At 40.4% G+C, this 25,213-nt stretch overlaps 1 protein-coding gene across 1 annotated transcript in view; it reads left to right on the forward strand.

The window, feature by feature from the left end:
- Positions 1–12,723, forward strand: part of KLF9 (Kruppel like factor 9) — a 28,322-nt gene extending 15,599 nt beyond the window's left edge. Inside the window, exon 2 of the mRNA XM_043487063.1 lies at positions 9,319–12,723. Within this exon, the coding sequence (XP_043342998.1) occupies positions 9,319–9,548 (230 nt within the window). The 3' untranslated portion in view covers positions 9,549–12,723. The remainder of the gene's footprint in view (positions 1–9,318) is intronic.
- Positions 12,724–25,213: the final 12,490 nt, after the last annotated feature.

The raw sequence follows: 25,213 nt of genomic DNA on the forward strand, positions 1-25,213 counted from the left end.
TTGGTATATGAACATACTTTTTAACATTTTTACCATCCTGGTGTTCTTGATTGGCATGTTTTGGTTACTTATGAGATTGAATATATTTTCATATATTTATTAATTGGTTGTTAGTATTTCTTTTTTTTCTTAGATTATTCTGTTTGCATCCTTGCCTACTTCCCTGGTGGCTCAGACGTTAAAGAATCTGCCTGTAATGCAACAGACCTGGGTTCGATCCCTAGGTCAGAAAGGTCCCCTGGAGAAAGGGAATGGCTACCCACTCCAGTATTCTTGCCTGGGAAATCCCATGAACAGAGGCTACAGTCCATGTGGTTGCAAATAGTCAGACACAACTGAGCCACTAACACTTCCTAGCTTTATTAAATTGGGCTATGTTGATTTGCTAGTGACCTTTTTGTACCATAGATTTTAACCTTTTGTCTTATGCTGCATTTTCCTTTATTAGTTCACTGTTTTGGTTATATATATATATACACACACACACACACATATATATATATAAAGTTCTTAAATTCTCTTTCCTCTCTATGTATTATTTCCTCATTCCATCCTTTCTTAGGTTCAAAGCATGTGTCTTTTTTCAGATACCTTAATATGTGTCTATCATTAACTAACATGCAGAAGTGCATCCCATGTAGGTTGTATGCAATCTCTCCACCAGATTCAAGAGGTGGATTATTTCAAAGAGCTGCAAATGCAAACATTTTAACATTTTTACGTATTTCAGACTGTCTTTCAAATAGGATATTGCCTTTGGTTTCATGTTTAGAAAATCTCTCCCTACTCCAGGATTCTAAAAATATTCACCTATATTTTCTTTTACCTTTGTGGTTTATATTTTACATTTATGTGTATAGTCCATTTGGAACTTGAATGAAATGTGTAAGGGTAGGGATTCAGGTTTAATTTTTTTTTTTTTTTTTTACCAAATATCTCTGCCATTTATTGAATTAAGTATTCTTTTCTTCAGTGATTTGAAATGAAGTTTCAGTTTATTTTCAGACTTGACTCTGCTCCACTGATTTGTCTTTTCCTATGCTGGTATTACAGTATCTTAATTATTACAGCTTTAATCATACATTTTAATAACTGGTATTGCAAGTGCTCATTTGTTACTGTTCTATTACAAAATTTTCTTGGCAAGTTGAGTGTATTTATTCTTCCCAGTGAACTTTAAAATAATTTTGTCAAGTTCAAGAAGAATTTCTTTAGTGTGTATTAGTTTTATAGATTAATTTGTACAGAATAGCCATACTGACACCATTGGGTCTTAACCATCCAAGATCATGGGAAATGTCCCATTTATTCATTCTTGTCATATCATAGTTATGATTTTCTTTGTGCAGGGCCTGAACTTTATTTTAGGCTTATTCTGACTAACTATGGTTAGCATATAAGAAAACCACTGCTCTTTGGTATATTTATACCTATGAATGCATTTTTTCTTCAGATTTTTTTATTGAAGTATAGTTGATTTCAGGCTTTCTTGGTGGCTCAGTGGTAAAGAATCCACCTGCCAATGAAGGAGATGTGGTCTGGATCCCTGGGTTGGGAAGATACCCTGGATAAGGAAACAGCAATCCACTTCAGTATTCTTGCCTGGGAAATCCCTTGGACAGAGGAGCCTTTTAATTTGTCCAAAAAGAAAGTTGTGTCAGTTGCAAGTAATTCTTATTTCGCCTCCTCCGTCCCACAATTTACTTCTCAATTTGTTATCTAATTGCATTCAGAAGCATTTCCTGAACAACATTTAAATAACTGTGATGATTGGGGCAGGAGTCTATTCCTGCCTTGAGCTTAACTTTAGTGGGAATGCTACCTTCTTTTACTATTGACCTTGCTGGGGAAAGGTTTGTATCTATATTTTTTATTCTTTAAGGAGCCATTTTGTTTTCCTAAAAAAAAAAGGATAGATGTTGAATTTTATCAAATACTGCTCTACATTTTTGAAGGCAAGATGTGTGTGTGTGCGGGTGAGGGTAAGTGGGGGTGAATTTAGCCTGTTAAAATGAGGAATAATATTATTATGATTTCCCAATATCAAATTATCTTTTTATCTCTGGAATCCTAGTTGCTTTTTTGTAATTATGAAAAACACTATTTTTCCTCAAGAAACAGCCTTGATTTTGTACATCTGTGTGATGCTGCGATTATTAATTGGCATTTTTAGAATTCTGTTTTGAAAAAGAGGCCTAAATTCCCTTAGATTTGTTTTACTAGACTGAGTTACTTTTGCTCAAAGCAGTGGAAGTATCAGGGTGTTTTTAACCCTCTTGTGTCAATTAAGTTTAGCCCATTTTCGGCTCTTCATGGAATTGTGGAAGGAGAGCCAGAGAGGGGAGGGTTGAGAATCCAGGCTGGGACCTCAGTGGCTGCCCGTCTGAGCTCAGGGGAGCCTGGACAGGGTTAGATGTATCCAGTTAGCAATCTCCAAGCTTGTCCTCTTTTTCATTCTATGCAGAACACTTAGCACTGTTCATTTCACAACTTTACACAGAAGAATAAGCCTCACTTGGCATTGTCAGCCAATCACCAGGTAGGGTAGAGGTTCTTTTCTTAAAAGCAACGAGCCATCAAGTTGGCAAGTGCATAGCCAGCAGGCCCTACTTCATTTCTCTTGAACCTACTGGAGGCCCAGAAGACTTCTAGAGGCCTGACCTGTCTCTGTAAAGAAAATCTTTTACATGTTTGGTGCAGTGTTCAGTAGCCGCTTCAATCCAGTTTATATACTCAGAGCTGAGTCTGTCAGTGATAAGCACTTAGCTTGTTGCTGAAAGGGGAGGGGAGGGGAGTGGTGTATAAATAAGGAGAACACACAGAAACTTGTGCTGTTAACAGCTCTGCTTCAGTAAAGCAGACTTCATTGTGTCGCTGCCTCTGGGTGTGTTTTCCTGTGAAGGCCAGAAATAAAGCACCAGTCTTGTACATGTCTTTTATTTTTTTTTCCCCCAGGAGGATGGTGACTCTCTCATTAATATGAAAGATAAGTTTAAATATTGTTTAATTAGTTGTTACTTTACCATATGATTTTTTTTTTTTTTATATATAAAGAAGGCTACCCATTCTTCTGGCATCTTAGACTTGAGCTAAAAGGAAGGGCCTGACTTGATCTACCCCCAGCTGCAGGTTGCAGGCAAATCCCAGCCCCTCTGAGGCCCATCCTTCCCTCTCTGCACATCATCTCCCGTCTCATTCAGCCTTAAATTCTCTTTCCTCTCTATGTATGATTTCCTCATTCCATACTTTCTTAGGTTCAAAACATGTGTATTTTTCCAGATACCTTAACAAGTGTCTATCATTAACTAACATGTGGGAATGCATCCCATAGTAGATTGTATGCAAACTCTCCACCAGGTTCAAGAGGTGGATGATTTCAAAGGGCTGCAAATTGCAAATCACCAAGAAGTCAAGTCCCCTGCCTGCTTACTGCTTGGCTGGCACAGTGTTTTATCAGAGGTGGAATTTGAATGCCTTTCTGTGTGGAAAGCATTCCCCAGTTGGCTCCAGATTCCTCTACAGTCTATGATGCAGTCTAATATACTGGGCATTTCACCCACTTTTATTTTGTGTCTGATTCCTGAAGACATTTAAATTTACAAATTCTGGTGTGTACCAGATAGAGAATCAGGCCTGCAGGTTGAGATGAGGGGCAGCCAATTTTTTATAAAGGACCAGATAGTAAATATCTAAGGTTTTGTGGTCCATACGGTCTCTGTCACAACCACTCAGCACTGCCCAGTCAGGCTCCTCTGTCCATGGGGTTTCTCCAGGCAAGGATACTGGAGTGAGTTGCCGCCATACCCTCATCCAGGGAATCTTTCCAACCCAGGGATCGAACCCAGGTCTCCTGCATTGCAGGTGGATTCTTCACCAGCCGAGCCACCAGGGAAGCTCAAATAAAAAGTCAGCCATAGATAATACATAAATAATGAGCATAATTTGTGTTCCAATGAAACGTTTATGGGGACATGAAAACTTGAATTTCATATGACTTTTTCTTGTCACAAAATATTTGTTTTGATTTTTTTTTTCAACCATTTCGTAAAAGCTAAGTATAAGGATAGTGTTTATTCCAGCAGGTCAAACTTGACCTATGGGTTGAAGTTTGCTAACTCCTGATTTAGATCATCGACCAAAAGCCCCTAATTCTTTTCCAAAGGATCCAAGAAAAATCAAAACAATCCTAGAGCTTTTAGACTAGCAACTCACTTCCAAGTAGATCTATTTTTAAATGCTTGGAAACTGTAAGCTTGAATTATACACATTACATGAATCTAACAAAGGCTACTATTGGCTCTGATTTGCTCTGGGCCCTGTGGGTGGCTTTCTCCTCTCTTAAGCGCTCAAGGAAAAGGATGTTAGGGCAAAGACTGTACCTGGGTTAGACGCAATGAGAACAATCACATGACAACTATAAGGGGCAGTGAAGAGAGAATAGCCAGAAGCTAGAACGAAAGTGAAGGCAGTGGGAACGGACCCTGATTACACTTGGAATGTTTGTAAAGCAATAAACATATATACTTAGTAGTTCTCCAGTACACACAGCTGATTCAGGCTTCATGACAATTTTCCACTGACTATCACTTCCATCTTGCTGAAACAGGGAATACCTTTATTTCTTTTCCAATCTTAGCACATGCTGGAGTGGTCTTCTGACCCATTTTTCCCACAGTGGACACAGATTCATTCAAATAAATTAATCCCTCCTCATGACACACTTGAAAGAAACACGTGCCAGTGAATAACTAAACCACATTACCACACCCTCAAGGAAACTGCCTCTGATGTGCATTTGTCCTAACAAGCATAGAGAAAACACGGAGCTTTTCCTTGTCATCACTTCCCTCCCACCAGATCATCAAGCAGTGGAGAGAGGGCTCCAGTAAAGGGAGAACAGAGAGGGGTTTCCGGTCTGTTTTGGGCTTTTTTGTTGTTTGTTTGTTTTACAGCTTTTCATGCTGTGAATTCTAACCATTCATTATATTTTTTAATGTAACATGTTTAAAAGAACACTTCTCCATAGAGTCTTCATTGGGGTTAGAGAAGACTTTGCTGCTGCCTGATTCTGAAATAGCCCAGAAATCTTTACGTGTTCTGGGAAATTCTGAACAGGATTTGGTCTTATGAGAGACCTGGAGGATGAGCAGACTCGGTGCACGTACGCACACGCACACAGTAGAGGCATTTACTAAAAGCTTGGCAGCGCAGGTAGCACAGAAGTCAGACATGACATTGTCCTTGGCCCAGGAGGCTCAGACTTTTTGGGTTTTGATAAAACCTGCATTTTGCCTTTTGCTCAAAAGTTCTGCTGAACTGGGTACAAATGCTTTTTAATCCAACAGAAGTTACAAAACTGTCATTATAACTCCATGTCGTTGGCGTTTTCAGAGGGTTCAGCTTGAAGCCCCTTCCTTGCACATCATCTGCCTTGGGAATTCACTGGCTTGCTGTATTGCCTTCGGCTGCTGTGGCTTTTCAGCTTAGAGCTCAGGGAGGAAGTATTTATACTTCGACCTTTGTATAGTGAATCTGTGTATAAAAATTCATTTTGCCCACATCGGGTTTCCCATAAGAGCAGGTAGGTTGTACATGGCGTGGTCACTGTTGCTCTGCTTAGACAGCAGCAAATAAAATCTTGGTCATGTATAGATTGTCACAGAGGTGATAGCGGTATTTTGGTTTTATTCTCATTATTTTCACATCTCTGGCACAGGTTCGGAGAAGCTGGGGGAAAGAATCATTTTTGGATGACTCAGCTGCACCACACTGGGCAGCTCCCAGCCCTTTGAGCCTCTCTCTGGGTTTCAAGAAGGTGGGGACAGGAGTGAGACAATATTCACTCCTCACACCTACCTAAGGAGTGTCTGGAGACTTTTGTGGAAACCAGAGTTTGTGCCCTGAGTCTGTGAAGCAGCTGCTTTGGGCTGTGCTTGGAAAGGCGTGAGGAGCAGGGACACACGTACCCAGAGCTGGGGGCTAACAGTCACAAGAAGAGCAAGCGATTCTCATCTGAAGCAGCTCCTTCTGCCTTTCTGCTTGTGTGGGTCCCTCACAAACGTGGACATGGACTCTCCCCTGCCAGTCTAGGGGGCAGGAGGCCCCCAGTGCTGGCCTGATCATGTCTGGAGGGCGAGGATTAGCTGCATTTTAAGTGGGACAAGGAAACAGAGCATGAATCTGAGGAGAGCAACCATAATGGAAAGGATGTGGAAACACTGACGAGCGTTAAGCCGGTTTCCTCATTTGTAAAATGGGCCACTTTCATGGGGTGTCATGTAAGAATTCAATGAGATAATACATGTGAAACCATTAGTCTGTACATGCGCTTTTGTCATTCAGTTGTCGCTCAGTCGTGTCCAACTCTTTGCAACCCCCTGAACCGCAGCACACCAGGCCCCCCTGTCCATCACCAACCCTTGGAGTCCACCCAAACCCATGTCCGTTGAGTCGGTGATGCCATCCAACCATCTCATCCTCCATTGTCCCCTTCTCCTCCTGCCCTCAATCTTTCCAGCATCAGGGTATTTTCCAATGAGTCAGCTCTTCGCATCAGGTGGCCAAAGTACTGGAGTATCAGCTTCAACATCAGTCCTTCCAACATCCTAAAGGACTGATTTCCTTTAGGATGGACTGGTTGGATCTTGCAGTCCAAGGGACTCTCAAGAGTCTTCTCCAACACCACAGTTTAAAAGCATCAACTCTTCTGAGCTCAGCTTTCTTTACAGTCCAACTCTCACATCCATATATGACTACTGGAAAAACCATAGCCTTGACTAGATGGACCTTTGTTGACAAAGTAATGTCTCTGCTTTTTAATATGCTGTCTAGGTTGGTCATAACTTTCCTTCCAAGGAGTAAGCGTCTTTTAATTTCATGACTGCAGTCACCATCTGCAGTGATTTTGGAGCCCAGAAAAATAGTCAGCCACTCTTTCCACTGTTTCCCCATCTATGTGCCATGAAGTGATGGGACCAGATGCCATGATCTTAGTTTTCTGAATGTTGAGCTTTAAGCCAACTTTTTCACTCTCCTCTTTCACTTTCATCAAGAGGCTCTTCAGTTCTTCTTCACTTCTGCCATAAGGGTGGTGTCATCTGCATATCTGAGGTTACTGATATTTCTCCCAGCAATCTTGATTCCAGCTTGTGCTTCTTCCAGCCCAGTGTTTCTCATGATGTACTCTGCATATAAGCTAAATAAGCAGGGTGACAATATACAGGCTTGACGTACTCCTTTCCTATTTGGAACCAGTCGGTTGTTCCATGTCCAGTTCTAACTGTTGCTTCCTGACCTGTATACAGGTTTCTCAAGAAGCCGGTCAGGTAGTCTGGTATTGCCATCTCTCTCAGAATTTTCCACAGTTTATTGTGATCCACACAGTCAAAGGCTTTGGCATAGTCAATAAAGCAGAAATAGATGTTTTCCTGCAACTCTCTTGCTTTTTCAATGATCCAGCGGATGTTGACAGTTTGATCTCTGGTTCCTCTGCCTTTTCTAAAACCAGCTTGAACATCTGGAAATTCACAGTTCACGTATTGCTAAAGCCTGGCTTGGAGAATTTTGAGCATTACTTTACTAGTGTGTGAGATGAGTGCAATTGTGTGGTAGTTTGAGCATTCTTTGGCATTGCCTTTCTTTGGGATTAGAATGAAAACTGACCTTTTGTAGTCCTGTGGCCACTGCTGAGTTTTCCAAATTTGCTGACATATTGAATGCAGCACTTTCACAGCATCATCTTTTAGGATTTGAAATAGCTCAACTGGAATTCCATCACCTCCACTAGCTTTGTTTGTAGTAATGCTTTTGTCATTATTTTAGTTTATTTTAAAATTTTTATTTATTTATTTTTGACTGGGTGTTTCCTCAATTCTAGGGGCTATTAATGAACTGGATCTTCATTGCGGTGCATGGGCTTCTTGTTGCAATGGCTTGTGGAACACAAGCTCTTAGGCATGTAGGCTTCAGTACTTGTGGGCTTATTAGCCTCTTGGCATGTGGGATCTTCCCAGACCAGGGATTGAACCTGTGTCTTCTGCATTGGCAGATGGATTCTCAACCACTGGACCACCAGAGAATCCCTGCCATTATTTTAGAATAATGTGAGTTCTTCTTTTATGAGAAATATAGAAGAACCTGGGATTATTTCATCCAGATAAGAAAAGAGAAAGGCATGATGGCAGTCTTCAGATAGTTAAGAGACTATTATGTGGCAGAGGGAACAAACTAATTCTTAGGGTTAAAATATAGCCTTCACAGGGAGGCGGGTTCATATTAGTAAGAAGTTTATTACAGGGATGCTCAGAAACAAGCAGGCTTCCTTGGCAAATATGGGGCTCTGCCACCAGACTTGTTCAGGCAGAAGCTGGATGGCCAGGCCCTCAGACACTTGAGGGGAGATACCAGCCCCTGGCAGGAGGTTGGTTGGATTAAATGCTCAGTTCTCTTCCATCTCTACAATGCCAGGAGACTTAGCAAGGGCTAAGGTTTGACTCCTCAGAGAGAACTCATGAAACCAGCAACAGCATTAAAAAAAACCTGGAAAATGTAGTTTCCAAGGCTCTTTGGGGATCCATTGGGTATAAAACAGCCAGCTCACTCATTTACCTAACAGAGATGAGTCTCAGCAGTTTCTTCATGGTATTACTTTGTTAGGGCTGCCATGACAAAGTTCCACAGACTGAGTGGCCTACTAGCCATCCCCAACCTTGGCACCAGGGACTGGTTTCATGAAGGACAGTTTTTCCATGGATGAGATGGTGGGGATGGTTTCAGGATGATTCAAGTGCATTACATTTATTGTGCCCTTTAATGCCACCACTGATCTGACAGGAGGTATTGGTCCATGGCCTAGAAGTTGGGGGCCCCAGGCTTTTAACAACAGAAATTTATTGCTCACGGTTTTGGAGGCCAGGAGTCCAAGATGAAGATGGTGGCAGAGTCAGTTTCTTCTGAGGTCCATCTCCTTGGCTGGTAGATGGCCACCTTCTCCCAGCATCTTCACATAGCCTTTCCCGTGTGAGGCAGTGACCTGATCTCCTCTTCTCATGAGGACACCAGTCATTGGATTAGGGCCCATCCTGATGACCTCATTCATGTAACCTCAGTCAACTCTTTAAATACCCTGTCTCCAAATACAGCTACATTCTGACTGAAGTGCTGGGTGTTAGGACTTTGATCTCTGACTAGGGGCAGACAGTTCTGGGAACATAGAGGCGTTATCCTTTTGCGTCATGGTGATAAGGTCGTCCACCAGGACCAGCCTGGAGAGTCTGGTGACAGGTCCTTTAACCTCTGTCCCTGATTCCCTCCTCTTAGGTGAACGGCCCTTCCCCTGCACATGGCCAGACTGCCTTAAAAAGTTCTCCCGCTCCGACGAGCTGACTCGCCACTACCGAACCCACACAGGGGAGAAGCAGTTCCGCTGTCCGCTCTGCGAGAAGCGCTTCATGCGGAGCGACCACCTGACCAAGCACGCGCGGCGGCACACAGAATTCCACCCCAGCATGATCAAGCGATCCAAAAAGGCGCTGGCCAGCCCTTTGTGAGGCGCCGCCCCCTCGGCCGGGAGGGACAGACCTGGAAGGACGAACTACTCCCAGCGAACGGACGGACGCGTGCGAACCACGGCCCCCAGGAGGCGTGCTGCCCGCCTCGGAAGTTGCTGTTCTTTGGTCTCTAGTCTAATTTTCCTCTCCCCGCGTTGTTTTTAAAAGCACATTGTAGCCTGAGATCAAAGTCAACACTTGGTCCCCTTGCAGAGGCAACTCTGAACTGTTGTCTCTGACTGTTGGAGGGAAGGCAAATGCTTTTTTTTTTTTTCCCTCTCCTTAATTTTTTTGGGGGGTGGTGGTGGGTGGGGGGAGGGAGTCAGGCCAAGACTGGGGTAGAATTTTAAAGATACAACACTGGTGTACATATGTCTGACTGGGTGAGTTGAACTGTGGCATCACACAGTGATTCTGGGCCCTTTCTGCTTGCTGTCTTTCAGAATTGTTTTCTTACCTTTTAATGTAATGACGAGTGTGCTTCGGTTTCTTTAGCAAAACCACTCTCTTGAATCACGTTACCTTTTGAGATACAAAACGCCATAGCACAGCTGTCTTTATGCAAGCAAGAGCACATCTACTCCAGCATGATCTGTCATCTAAAGACTTGAAAACAAAAAAGTTACTTATAGTCAATGGGTAAGCAGTCTGAATTTATACTAATCAAGACAAACCTTTGAAAGGTTACACTAAGTACAGAACTTTCAAACCTTGCTTTGTATGAATTGTACTTTTTGAACATAAGCTGCACTTTTATTTTCTAATGCAGAGGATGAATAAGTTAAGTACATGCTTTAAGGATAGAAGCAGACATTCTGTTTGGAAACGCATTATAATCTGCTTATTTTACAGTACATGTTTCCCTGTGAAATGGCAAAGATGTGAGGGCAGAATATATACAACAGATGCTGAAGGAGAAGGAGGGTAGTACTTTTTTTTTTTAATTTAAAAAAACAAACAGAATTTTAGCTCTATTAACTTTTCAAAATTTTCCAATCCTTTTAATTAACCTCATCTTATTGTACCATAATGCCACGAACAGGAGGGCTTTGACTCTGTTGGGTTTTATTTGAATGAGTGCATAATGGTAACTAGCTCTGGGAACGTCTGCTTTCTGGGGAAAAGCATTGTTGGTTACCATCTCATATTCCTACAAAACTCCCACTAACAGGTGCAAGAGTTATGTAAAAAGAAAAGGGGGGTGAAATGTGAAAAGAAAAGTAATACATCCCTGTAAGTAGTGAGTGCTAAGGGAAAATACCACAATGATTTCAGAGGAGACTGCAGAGTCGTCTCTTTTGGAAAAGGAAGGCACATGGAATATGTAGGGATGAAAATGCATCACTGTATCTTTTACATTTTACATCAGTAGCCTCACCACTATAGACCTTGTATCCAGGTGTCTAAAATGGCCTCAACCACTACATCCATAATATGCCATTTATCTGATAACATAATTTTGGCCTTTATGTGGTCAGAAAAATGAACTGAGTTTTCATCATTAAGAAGAAACCTCAAATAAGGGAGTCAGCAGTGATGGTGGGGGAAATGTTTACATTTTTTTTTTCATCAGAAACATTTTCTGACAATTTTATCTGATATTTAAAACAGGGAGCTATGGTGCACTCTAGTTTATACGTGTGCTATGAGATGTGTTGTGTAAACCTGGGGTGCCCACCTGTTGGTGAACTCATCATTTCACCTGACACATGCTTATTTCCAGTTCAGAACCAGTGTGGGCTCCTGCAGCAAGCATGGGTCACAGCTGATTCCAACTTCCAATACAATAGCCATCACCTGCATGGTGTTTTTCTTTTATTTGTTTAACCAATGTAGTTGTATTAGTAGTTCTATAAAAAGAACTGCTTTTAACATTAGGGACTGGGAGCAGTCCATGGGATAAAAAGGAGAGTGTTTTCTCACGGGAAAACATGTCAGGAAAAATAAAGAACACTTTCTACCTCTGTTTCAGATTTTTGAAACGCTTATTTTAAACCAAATTTTAATTTCTGTGTCCAAAATAAGTTTTAAGGACATCTGTTCTTCCATACGAAATAGGTTAGGCTGCCTATTTCTTACTGAACTCATGGAATGGTTCTGCTTGTGATCCTCTGCACGCTGCCTTTTAATGAGTGAGGAGTTTGGGGTTGCCTAGCAACCCACTAACTTGTACAAACTCATCTTTCCCTCACAGAATGAAATGAAGGAAAACCAAGCAAAGTCAGTGAAAGACAATCTTTATAGTTTCAGGAGTAAATCTATACATGGCTTTTGTCCAGCACTTAGATGGATGTAAATGCAGCAACTTGTTTAAAAAAAAAAATGCACAATTTACTTCCCAAAAAAAAAGCTGTACTTGCCTTTTCAAGTCATTGAAGAACTCACATTTGATATTCTCTTATATGTTATAATAATATAACGTATAAACTCAAGGCTTTTTATTCTTTGTGATAACTCCTGTTTTAACACGTCACAAAACAGGAACCAGCATTCTAATTAGATTTACTCTATCAAGATATGGTTCAAATAGGACTACTAGAGTTCGTTGAACACTAAAACTATGAAACAGTTACTTTTTATATTAAAAAGACCATGGATTTAACTTTAAAAAATCCAAATGCAGGATAGTAATTTTTGTTTACTTTTTTAACCAAACTGAATTTTTTGAAAGACTATTGCAGGTGTTTAAAAAGAAAGAGAAATTGTTTTATCTAATACTGTAAGTAGTTGTCATATTCTGGAAAATTTAATAGTTTTAGAGTTAAGAGAACTCCTCTCCTTGGTTAGGGAAGAAGAAAGCCCTTCGCCACTGTGGAACGATGCCCTGGCTTTAAGGTGTAGCCCTACATCATGCTTCTTTTGAGAATTATATTTGGTAGTTATAATTACAGAAACTGATTAGTTGTCAGTTTGCAGGTAGATTTAGCACAGTACTCATCACTCTGGATAGATTGAGATGTTCTTTCACAACAGATAAATGATCTGTAACACTGTAAGATACTGATCTTTACAACTGTTTAATCAGTTTTATTTTTGTACAGTATTAGTGACCTAAGTTATTTTGCTGTCCCATTTTTGTAAATCAAATGAAATTATAAGAGGATTCTGACAGTAGGTATTTTGTACATATGTATATAAGTTGTCCAAATAAAAATAATAAATGATAAAGATCAAATTGTTCCAGCCATTTGTGTTCTAAAAGGGGTGTGTTTTTGTCATACTGGAGGTTACTTTTTTAACCAGTGCTCACAGGGTTTTATGATGAGTACACAGATGATTTACTCTAGGCCTTTCAACATGTGAGATATTTGTGTAGACCTGTCTGTATTTACTATTCACAGACCTCTGAGGAAGGAGATGGAATGGAGGCTGTGTGAAACTACTGTATTATACTGAAGGGGAATATTTATATTTTCAGGTAAATCACTTAAAGAGATCTATAAAGCTTATAACTGTTCTGGGGTAAACTAGGAACTAGAGAACATGACTCAGATTATTCTCTTGAGATATGGTATTGATAAGAACTCACAAATTGAAGTCTCAAAGGCAAAACAGTAAAACCATAAAACCAAGTGAAGATGAATACCAAAGTGTGTGTGTGTGTGTGTAATTTCGTCTAGATAATCTAAAACCTATAACCACAGTATAATCTAGTATAAGTAGATACTAGCTAGCTAGTATTTATTAAGCTTTTATTGTGCGTCACAGTGCCAAGCGTTCAGTACTTTTTTCTCATTTTATCTTTACAGCAGCTCTGTACAGCTCCTCACAGAAGATACCACTGTTATCCACATATTTCAGATGCGGAAATTACTAACTTGCTAACACGTTCTAGTAAGTAGTGTAGACCATATTTAAATCTGGATCTGCTGACCTGAAGCCTCCATCTTTCTATGCTTACTACATCAGGTTATTTGCATTTGACCCATGTTATTGAGCAGCTGTTAGGGCCACGCATTTTCACTGAGGACACAAATGTGACAAGAACACACAAACTCTCTTCATTCAAGGAGTTTATATGTTAGGGGATGAAAGCCCATAAACAAGTAAACAAAGTATCCATATAATTTCAGACGGTGATAAGCAGTGTGATGAAAATAGAGTTGGGTGACTTGGGTGTTGGTTGGGGAAAGCCTACTGTAGGTTGAGTCTCCCTGAGGGGACTTACACATACGAGCTGGGAGCTGGGTGACACGGAGGAGCCAGGCCTGCAGATACGGAAGAAGTGAGAAGAGCCAGTGCGAGGAGTTTGGCAGGAGGGTGATCAGATTTTGGAGGAACTCAAGGAAGGGGCGGCTGGAGTATAAACAAGAAAGATGAGAGTGGATGGGGTGGTTGGCACAGGCCAGATCATGAGGCCTGTATTGCAGGTTACAGTGTAATGTTTGATTTTGATTCTAAGAGGGGGCCATCTCATGGAAGGACAAGCAGAAGACAGTTATGATCAGATATACATTTTCCAAGAAGCTCTTTCTGGGTGCTGTGTAGAGAATGGATTTTAGAGGGGCAAGAATAGAAGCAGGGAGACTGGTATTAGTCCAGGCAAGAGGTGATGATTACTTGGATCAGTGGAGGTAGGTAGAAGTGAATAGTTCCAAAAGTGCCTCATTTAGACTTGAAGATGGTAGGATGTCAGGGGTGAATGATAAAAAGCTCCAGTCATGGCCCTCAGGTTATTACGGCCTGAGCAACAGGTTAATGCAGTTGGATGAGGTGGAGGAAAGGAGATGGCTGGTGTGAAGGAAAGTTGTGGACTCATCTGTGGACATATTGCCCGTCAGACATCACAGGGACGTGTTGAGAAAACAACAATTATACATACTAGTTTAGAACTCTTAGAAGTGTGGGCTGGAGATTTGGAAGTCACAGGCATTTTTTATATAACTGAAGCCACAGGAATGGGTGGGATCACCTGTGGTAGAATAGAGAGAGAGAGTCTAGAACAGAGGAGGAGGGAGGGGGGACAGAAAGGTAGCTGAAGAAATAACAAAACTTAGAAAACTGCAGGGTCCTAGAATAAGGCACTGGGGTTCCAAGGTGGCTCAGTGGTAAAGAACCCGCTTGCCAAACAGGAGATGCGGGTTCGATCCCTAGGTCAGAAAGATCCCTTGGAGAAGAAAATGGCAATCCACTCCAGTATTCTTGCCTGGGAAATCCCATTGACAGAGGAGCTTGGTGGGCAACAGTCCATGGGGTCTCAAGAGTCGGACATGACTTTGAGACTAAACAACAACAGAATAACGGTTGGGGTGGGGGTGGGGGAAGATTAATCAATTATGTTGAATGTCACTGGGGGCTGTAGTAAGACTAGTGCTAAAATGTGTCCATAGTACTCAGGTGAGGTATTTGAGGTGATTGGTGAAACTTATTAGTGCTGCATTAGAATAGTGGAAACAGACATCTGGTTGGGGAGGGGGAAGAGTAATTAGAAGGTAGAAAATCATAAAATAGTTGTTTCTTGTACAATTTGCAGGAAATTTAAAAAGCAGAAAGAGCCTTGATCAATACATAGCACAAGATAGGAAAAAGAAAGGAGACACAGAAATAGACAAAAATAAGGAAAGTAGAATCCACATGGCACCAAAATTTCCTTATTTAAAGTTATATTTTCAGTTGAATCAAAATATGAAATTGTGTGTGTGCATATTTCACAAGAGCTTCACTTAAAATGAAATAACAAGGATTATCTTTATCCAGTAAAAATAAATTATTTTTTTGTTGGCCTCTTCCTTGTTTGAGTTGTCAAATTGAAATCAGAAAAGAATAGAATTTAATGGAAAAAATGGATGAAAGAAGGGATTACTTTATATGGGTACATTCTATATTGAAGATGTAACAGTGGCTAGTAACATTCCATCAACATATATGACACACAAAAAAAGCCAGAAGAATTTCATGAAAACTATAGAATTGCAATCTTATCTAAATAGGAGACGACTTTGGTAATATGCATCTTTTCAAATATTCATGAAACATGTTCAAAAATATAAGATACAAGATAATAAGTAACAGAGATTATACTTTCTGACCAGCAGGCAGTAAAGGAAACAATTCATAACAAGTTGTCACTCACCTAGAGCCAGATATCTGGGAGTGTGAATTCAAGTGATCATTACTATGATCAAAGCTAGAGGCGGTGATGGAATTCCAGTTGAGCTATTTCAAATCCTAAAAGATGATGCTGTTTAAATGCTGCAGTCAATATGCCATCTTATTTGGAAAACTCAGCAGTGGCCACAGGACTAGGAAAAGGTCAGTTTTCATTCCAATCTCAAAGAAAGGCAATGCCAAAGAGCATTCAAATTACAGTTGCACTCATTTCAGATGCTAGCAAGATTATGCTCAAAATCCTTCAAGCTAGGCTTCAACAGCGCATGAACCGAGAACTTCCAGATGTACAAGCTGTATTTAGAAAAGGCAGAAGAACCAGAGATCAAATTGCCAGTGTCCGCTGGATCATAGAAAAATCTAGGGAATTTCAAAAAATCATCTGCTTCATTGAGTATACGAAAGCTTTTGCTGTGTGGATCTCAACAAACTGGTAAATTCTAAGAGAGATGGGAATACCAGACCACCTTATGTGTCTCCTGAGAAACCTATATGCAGGATAAGAAACAACAGTTAGAACTGGACATGGAACAAAGGACTGATTCAGAATTGGGAAAGGAGCACCTCAAGGCTGTATATTGTCACCCTGCTTATCTAACTTATATGCAGAGTACATCATGTCGAAATGCTGGGATGGATGACTCACAAGCTGGAATCAAGATTGCTGGGAGAAATGTCAACAACCTCAGATATGCAGATGATACCACTTTAATGGCAAAGAGAGAGCAAAGAGGAACTAAAGAGCCTCTTTATGAAGGTGAAAGAGGAGAGAAAAAACTGGCCTAAAACTGAACATTCAAAAAATGAAGAACATAGCATCCAGTTCCATCACTTCATGGGGAATAGAAGGGGAAATCGTGACATTTTATTTTCTTGGGCTCCAAAATGAGTATGGACAGTGACTGCAGCCATGAAATTAAAAGATGCTTGTTCATGGGAAGAAAAGCCATGACAAACCTAGACAGCATATTAAAAAGCAGAAAATAGCTTTGCCAACAGAGGTCCATAGAGCCAAAGGTATGGTTTTTTCAGTAGTCATGTATGGATGTGAGAGTTGAACCATAAAGAACGCTGAGCGCCAAAGAATTGTTGCTTTTGAACTTGTGGTGCTGGAGAAGACTCTTGAGAGTCCATTGGACAAAAGGGAGATCAAACCAGTGTCAATCCTAAAGGAAATCAACTCTGAATATTTATTGGAAGGACTGATGCTGAAGCTGAAGTTCCAATACTTCGGCCACCTGATGTGAAGAGTCAGTTCATTGGAAAAGACCCTGATGCTGGGAAAGATTGAGGGCAGGAAGAGAAGGGGGCAACAGGATGAGATGGTTGGATAGTGTCACTGACTCAATGGACATGAGTTTGAGCAAACTCAGGGAGATACCGAAGGACAGGGAAGCCAGGAGTGGTGTAGTTCGTGGGGTTGCAAGGAGTAGGACACGACTTAGCAGCTGAACAACCACAGCAATATCTTAATTCTTAATGAAAGAGAAAATACAAATTATAATCAGTTTAAGTCAATAAAAATAAGAGAAAAACTATATATCCAAAATATACCCAAAAGCTTTACGTAGAAGAAAAATTCAGAGCCTTTGTTGTTGTTTAGTCACTAAGTCATGTCTGACTCTTTGTGACCCCATGGACTGTAGCACACCAGGCTTCCCTATCCTTCAACCATTTCCTGGAGTTTTTTTATATGTTTTTATTATTATCCATTAAAAATAAACCAAACAATCAGTTCAAGAAGCAAGAAAGTGAATAAAATCTGGGAAAAGCATGAAGAAAGAACAGATTAAACCTAAGAGGTGGATCTTTGAAAAGACCAAAAGATGTCCCTCTTGATAAAGCTAAATGGCAAAAATAGAAAATCTAAATAAATGCATGACACTACAAATAAAAAGAGAGATTAGCTATAGATATTATAAAATAATAGTTTGGGGTATTTTGATTAAATGGCTTTCTTAGGAAAATAACAATTTTGATGAATAGTACAGTATAGACCAAAAACTATAAACAAAGTTAACAAATGTCAGAGAATTTCAGCACCTACATAATTTTATAGGCAAAATCTTTCAAATCTTTAAGGAACCAATATCTTCTTTAGAATTTAAACTGTTAGAACATAAAGCATAGAAAATGATGGGAAACATTTCAATTCATTTAGGGAGCTAGTTTAACCCTGACTTAAAAGAATCATCAAGAATATTTTGTAAAAGAAAAATAATGTAGGAGAATTTGCTCTACCAGGAATTACAGCGCATTTTAAAGACATAAGAATTTAATATATAAGAGTGACATTCCAAGTCAATGGGGAAAGCATGAATTATCCATTGTGTTTAGCCAGTTAATTATCTAAAAACTATATACCAAATTAACTCCTATCTTAATTAAATATTTAAATAGAATTATTAAAGCACTTGAAGAAAATATAGGTGAAGATTCACAAATCATGCTTTGAGGAAGAACTCAAATATACAAATCTAAGAGTAAAAGTCAATAACAGAAAATTAGTAGATTTAACTATTTAATAATGTGAAGCTGTTATTAAAAAATTAACCTAAACAAAATTGAAAGGTACAGATATAGAAAAGTGCACCTCAAAAGGGTTAGTATCTTTAATATATATCTTCTTACAGATCAGTATTAAAAAAATTTAGAAAAATTCAAATAATATGAATTGACACTTTAAAAAATGATAAAAATAGTCAAACATTTAAAAACCACTTTCAGGCAAAACCACAATATAAAAAAAATGAGTTAGTTATATTTTGGAGAAGGAAATGGCAAACCACTCCAGTATTCTTGCTTGAAAAATCCATGGGCAGAGGAGTCTGGCAGTTTATAGTTCATGGGATTGCAGAGAGTTGGACATGACCGAGTGACTGAGCAGACACAGTTGTATTTGCCTAGGCAATTAGTGAAGATTTAAAAAATAAAGCACCCATTTTGTCAGAAATTAGGAGAGATGGACACATTGTTAGTGGGAATCCAGACTGGCACATGTTTTCTAGGAGACAATTGGGCCACAGAATTTAAAAACTATAAAAATGTTCTGAAGACTTAAAGAAGCAGTGTCTGGAAGGGAGGTTGATACGGGGCATCTACGCTCCTTATATTGTCCCTCTTCCCCTTCACTCCAGTTCACTCAGGCTCCCATCATGTCCCACCTATATTCCTCGAATAGCCTCTTAACTAGTATAGTTTCCTCCATATTTTCTTTTAACATGATCATCTGCTTTGCCATGTCAGCGTTCTAAATATAAACCATCCATGTTGTTCTGTTTTGCCAGTACCTCCCATGTTCCCCTCACTTAAAGGATTCAGGTCAGTCGTCTTGGTATGGCTTACAAGGTTCTCCATGTCCTGGCCCCTGCCAAATTCTCTAGGCATACCTTTTACCCCCACTGTTTTGCTGTCCGTTCATAATATGCATCTGCTGATAATTTTTACAGATGTGTTACTTCTGTTCACATCCTCTCAGTTAGTTCAGTCCTGCCCTCCCCGTCCCCATCACTCTGTTTCTTTGCAGAGAAGGCTCTGCATGCATGCTTGCTAAGTTGCTTCAGTTGTGTCCGACTCTGCGATCCTATGGACTGTAGCCTGCCAGGCTTCTCTGTCCACGGGATTCTCCAGGCAGGAATACTGGAGTGGGGTGCCTTACCCTCCTCCAGAGGATCTTCCCGACCCAGGGATCGAACCTGCATCTCTTACTTCACCTGCAGTGGCAGGTGGGTTCTTTACCACTAGTGCCACCTGGGAAGCCCTAGTGAAGGTTGTACCTTCCTTTAGAAAGCTTTCTGTGACTTCCTGGGCTGGATTAAGTACCCCTCCATTTGCTCCCACAAAACACATTATCTACTCCCCCACATTATTTTTGTGAAACTCATTCATGTCACTGTAAGTAGTTGTAGCTTGTTCACTCTCATTTCTCTATTCAATCATCAAAATATTTCACAATTTTCACAATTGTTATTAAATAATTACTCCAGATACAGGTTAATATGTGTGGTGCTTCTGTTAGCGTTCTTGTGCCTGTGTTTTGGTAAACATGCACTCATTTCTGTTGGGTATATATCTAGGACTGTAACTGTTCAATCATAGGAGGAGGTAGGCAGAATAATAAAAGCAGCCATTTAGAATCCTTGCCCTAATGATAGGTTTTCCAGGTGGGCTTAGTAATAGGGAGATAACCAGGTGGGCCTAATATAATCACAACTTCTTTCAAAGCAAGCGCTTTCTTCATCTGGGAGCAGACGAGGGAGTCAGACATGAAGCACAAGGAATACTTGCTGCATTGTTGAGGGCTTGAGGATACAGGGGTCCACATTGCAAGGACTGGAAAGTGGCCTGTAGAAGCAGAGGGTGGCCTCAACTGGCCCCCAGCAAGGAAACAGGGCATCAGCCCTACAACATCAAGGTTCTGAATTTTGCCAACAGTGAGTTAGGGATATGGGGTTCTCCCCAAAGCCTCTAGTTGAAGACTCATCCTCCCCAACGCCTTGATTTCAGCCTTGTGATATTCTGAGTAGATCACCCAGCCACGCTGTGATGGACTCCTGATCTACAGAATTGTAAGCTAAAAATAATTCTGTTCTTAAGTTTGTGGTAATTTGTTATATAGCTAGTAGAATACTAATATGTAAAATTTCCATGTATTCATTGTAGAAGATGCTGCCAATAGCCATGTATGAGAGTTTCAGTTACTCTATAAAATCAATACATGTTGCTTTTAGCATAGTCACAAAATACAAAGCATCTAGTAAAAATTTGCCTGATTATTGAACCTAAGTATTAATCATTAGCGAAACAAAATTAAAAGTGAAATATAGCATTCAGTATCTCGTCTGGAGTAAAATATCATATAAATTATAATATTTGTTTCTTAAAAACTGTAAGAATATTCATATCCTTGACCAAGCAATTGCATGTTCAAGGAATTATCATGAATGTCTGTGAAGGTTGAGTTGCAAAAATCTACCTGGTGGTATATATTGTTTATATGTATTGTTTATAATAGTGAAAACTTGAAAACAATCTCCATATTTAGTTCTAATGAACCCTTTAACAATGGAATATGGTGCATCCATTACAAATGATATAGAACAGCTTTACACCAAAGATGTTCTGTAGAACGTTAATTTTCCAAATGTTCTAGAAAGATTCCATGATTAAATAGGTTAAATGAGAGGATACTCTGGGCAAAGTGACCCAGGTTTCTCTACTGGCGCTCTTTGCAAGCCTTTGCTCTAATCAAACAGCCATTGTTAACGTCTGAGGCTGGGACAGTATAGCATTGCACAAATCTATTTGATTATGGTCAGTTTGCTTTGTTTTTCTGGGACATTTTGCAAATTAGATTTTGGGAAATGACACAAAAGCATGTTCATGATATATATATTTGGTGCAAAAAGTGGTATGAATAACATAGTCCTACTTTAACATGTAGAATGTAAAGGATATTATACAAAAATGTCAAATGTGATTATGTTGATGGAGGGTTTTTATATCCCTTATCTGTCTTTTTCTCAAGTTTCTATAAAATTAATATAAGCTACAATTGTAAAAAAAGAGGAAAAAGGAAATACCAGAAGTCAATCTAACTACCATTTCTTGGAACAGCAGTATTAAAGCCGTAGCTCTTGCACTGGGATTAACCTGCTCTGTGGTCTGGCTGAATTAAATTCATTAATGATCTACTGCTGGGCTGCCTGTCTTGACCATGGCAGGCCAATCTGGGAGTCAAACGCTCCAGTCAGTTTGGGTTGATTTGGGGTGGCCTCTGGGACTGTTGGGCATTCCCTCCTCTGTGCTCTAATTCAGGCACGCCTGGTTGCCCTGGCACCAAAGGTCTGTCTTCCTGAGTTTCATCTCTTCCAAGTACGGCTTCTACTCCTCCATGTTTCACTGTCAACTCAGGTCTTCCCACGTTGCAGTACCACATTGAAGGGTTACTGAAAAGACCAACCCATGTTCAAACCCTACCTGCGGACCAGGTGGAGGCACTTCATCTTTGAGTCTCACTTTTCCTCAACTATGAAAAGTGTACATATATATGTAATACTGTAGTATTAGTAATATGTTATTACTTAGACACATTGTAATAGTACTGTTGTGAGGAGTAAATCGAGATTTAAACACAGTACTAGGTTTTCAAGAAATGTTCTTTCCATCTCTCACTCCTAGAGTTAACATGACCGTCCGTTAGCAGTAAGAGCTATCACCTGGTTTCTTTCTCGTGGGTGGGTCCTGTTTTCTTACATCAGCCTTTGTTTATGAAAGAGCTTGAAGTAGGGTGAGCAGGTGTTGTTGATACTGTTGGTCAGCAAACGATGGCCCCTGGTCAAATCTGGTCCGTAGATCATTTTTATAGTCCGCAAGTTAAGAATAGCTGCTGCAGTTTTAAATGGTTGAAGAAACCAAAGAGAATTTTATATCAGACACTTGAAAATGATATAAAATTCAAATTTCAGTGTTTGTAAATTTTCATTGGAACACAAGCCCTCACTCACTTGCATGTTGTCTATGCTGTCATACAATGTCAGTTGAGTATGCATGACAGAGACTGTACCGCCTACAAAGCCATGTTTACCATCTGATTCTTTGCAGGAAAAAAAATCTACTGACCTGTACCCTAGGCTCTTTCTTTCTTTTGTTCTTTTTTTAAAAAGTAATGTTTACTTTTTTGGCTGTGCTGGGTCTTCGCAGCAGCTAGGCTTCCTCTAGTTATGTTGCTCGGACTTCTCATGGCAGTGGTTCTCTTCTTGCAGAGAATGGGCTCTAGGGCTCACGGGCTCAGTAGTTGTGGCTCACAGGCTTAGTTGCTCCACAGTACGTGGCATCTTCCCAGATCAGGGATCAAACCCATGTCTTCTGCATCAGCAAGCGATTTCTTTAGCAGTGAGCTACCAGGGTCCTTAGGCTGCTTCTTATCAGGTATTTCTTACAGACAAGCTTTGAGAGACATGGTGCTCATTCAGTTCAGTTCAGTCGCGTCTGACTCTTTGTGACCCCATGAACCACAGCACACCAGGCCTTCTTGTCCATCACCAACTCCCGGAGCTTGCTCAGACTCATGTCAATTGAGTCGGTGATGCCATCCAACCATCTCATCCTCTGTTGTCCCCTTCTCCTCCCGCCTTCAATCTTTCCCAGCATCAGGGTCTTTTCAAATGAGTCAGCTCTTCGCATCAGGTGGCCACAAGTATTGGAGTTGCAGGTTCAGCATCAGTCCTTCCAATGAATATTCAGGACTGATCTCCTTTAGGATGGACTGGTTTGATATCCTTGCAGTCCAAGGGACTCTCAAGAGTCTTCAACAACACAACAGTTCAAAAGCATCAATTCTTCGGCGCTCAGCTTTCTTTACAGTCCAACTCTTACATCCATACGTGGATACTGGCAGAACCATAGCCTTGACTAGATGGACCTTTGTTGGCAAAGTAATGTCTCTGCTTTTTAATATGCTGTCTAGGTTGGTCATAACTTTCCTTCCAAGGAGTAAGCGTCTTTTAATTTCATGGCTGCAGTCACGATCTGCAGTGATTTTGGAGGCCAAAAGAATAAGGCCAGCCACTGTTTCCCCATTTATTTGTCATGAAGTGGTGGGACCGCTTGCCATGATCTTAGTTTTCTGAATGTTGAGCTTTAAGCCAACTTTTTCACTCTCCTCTTTCACTTTCATCAAGAGGCTCTTTAGTTCTTCACTTTCTGCCATAAGGGTGGTGTCATCTGCATATCTGAGGTTATTGATATTTCTCCCAGCAATTCTTGATTCCAGCTTGTGCTTCTTCCAGCCCAGCGTTTTTCATGATGTACTCTGCATATAAGTTAAATAAGCAGGGTGACTGTATACAGCCTTGATGTACTTTTGTTCCATGTCCAGTTCTAACTGTTGCTTCCTGACCTGCATACAGGTTTCTCAAGAGGCAGGTCAGGTGGTCTGGTATTCCCATCTCTTTCAGAATTTTCTACAGTTTATGGTGATCCACACAGTCAAAGGCTTTGGCATAGTCAATAAAGCAGAAATAGATGTTTTTCTGGAACTCTCTTGCTTTTTCGATGATCCAGCGGATGTTGGCCTTTTCTAAAACCAGCTTGAATATCTGGAAGTTTACAGTTCATGTATTGCTTGAAGCCTGGCTTGGAGAATTTTGAGCATTACTTGCGTGTGAATGAGTGCAATTGTGCAGTAGTTTGAGCATTCTTTGGCATTGCCTTTCTTTGGGATTGGAATGAAAACTGACTTTTCCAGTCCTGTGGCCACTGCTGAGTTTTCCAAATTTGCTGGCATATTGAGTGCAGCACTTTAACAGCATCATCTTTCAGGATTTGAAATAGCTCAACAGGAATTTCATCACCTCCACTAGCTTTGTTCATAGTGTTGCTTTCTAAGGCCCACTTGACTTCACATTCCAGGATGTCTGGCTCTAGGTGAGTGATCACACCATCGTGATTATCTGGGTCGTGAAGATCTTTTTTGTACAGTTCTTCTGTGTATTCTTGCCACCTCTTCTTCATATCTTCTGCTTCTGTTAGGTCCATACCATTTCTGTCCTTTATTGAGCCTATCTTTGCACAAAATATTCCCTTGGTATCTCTAATTTTCTTGAAAAGATCTCTAGTCTTCCCCATTCTATTGGTTTCCTCTATTTCTTTGCACTGATCACTGAGGAAGGCTTTCTTATCTCTCCTGGCTATTCTTTGGAACTCTGCATTCAAATGGGCATATCTTTCCTTTTCTCCTTTGCTTTTCGCTTCTCTTCTTTTCACAGTTATTTGTAAGGCCTCCTCAGACAGTCATTTTGCCTTTTTGCATTTCTTTTTCTTGGGGATGATCTTGATCCCTGTCTCCTGTTCAATGTCACGAACCTCCGTCCATAGTCCACCAGGCAGTCTGTATCAGATCTAGTCCCTTAAATCTGTTTCTCACTTCCACTGTATAATCATAAGGGATTTGATTTAGGTCATACCTGAGTGGTGTAGTGGTTTTTCCTACTTTCTTCTATTTAAGTCTGAATTTGGCAATAAGGAGTTCATGATCTGAGCCACAGTCAGATCCTGGTCTTGGTTTTGCTGACTGTTCTTCATCTTTGGCCGCAAAGAATATAATCCATCTGATTTTGGTGTTGACTATCTGGTGATGTCCATGTGTAGGGTCTTCTCTTGTGTTGTTGGAAGAGGGTGTTTGCTATGACCAGTGCATTCTCTTAGCAGAACTCTTATTAGCCTTTGCCCTGCTTCATTCTGTACTCCAAAGCCAAATTTGCCTGTTACTCCAGGTGTTTCTTGACTTCCTTCTTTGGCATTCCAGTCCCCTATAATGAAAAGGACATCTTTTTTTGGGTGTTAATTCTAGAAGACCTTGTAGGTCTTTGTAGAACCAGTCAACTTCAGCTTCTTCACCATTACTGGTCAGGGCATGGACTTGCATTACCATGAATGGTTTGCCTTGGAAATGAACAAAGATCATTCTGTCGTTTTTGAGTCTGCATCCAAGTACTGCATTTCAGACTCTCTTGTTGACTATGATGGCTACTCCATTTCTTCAAAGGGATTCTTGC

This window comes from Cervus canadensis, chromosome 14 (genome assembly GCF_019320065.1).
Source record: "Cervus canadensis isolate Bull #8, Minnesota chromosome 14, ASM1932006v1, whole genome shotgun sequence".
NCBI lineage: Eukaryota > Metazoa > Chordata > Mammalia > Artiodactyla > Cervidae > Cervus > Cervus canadensis.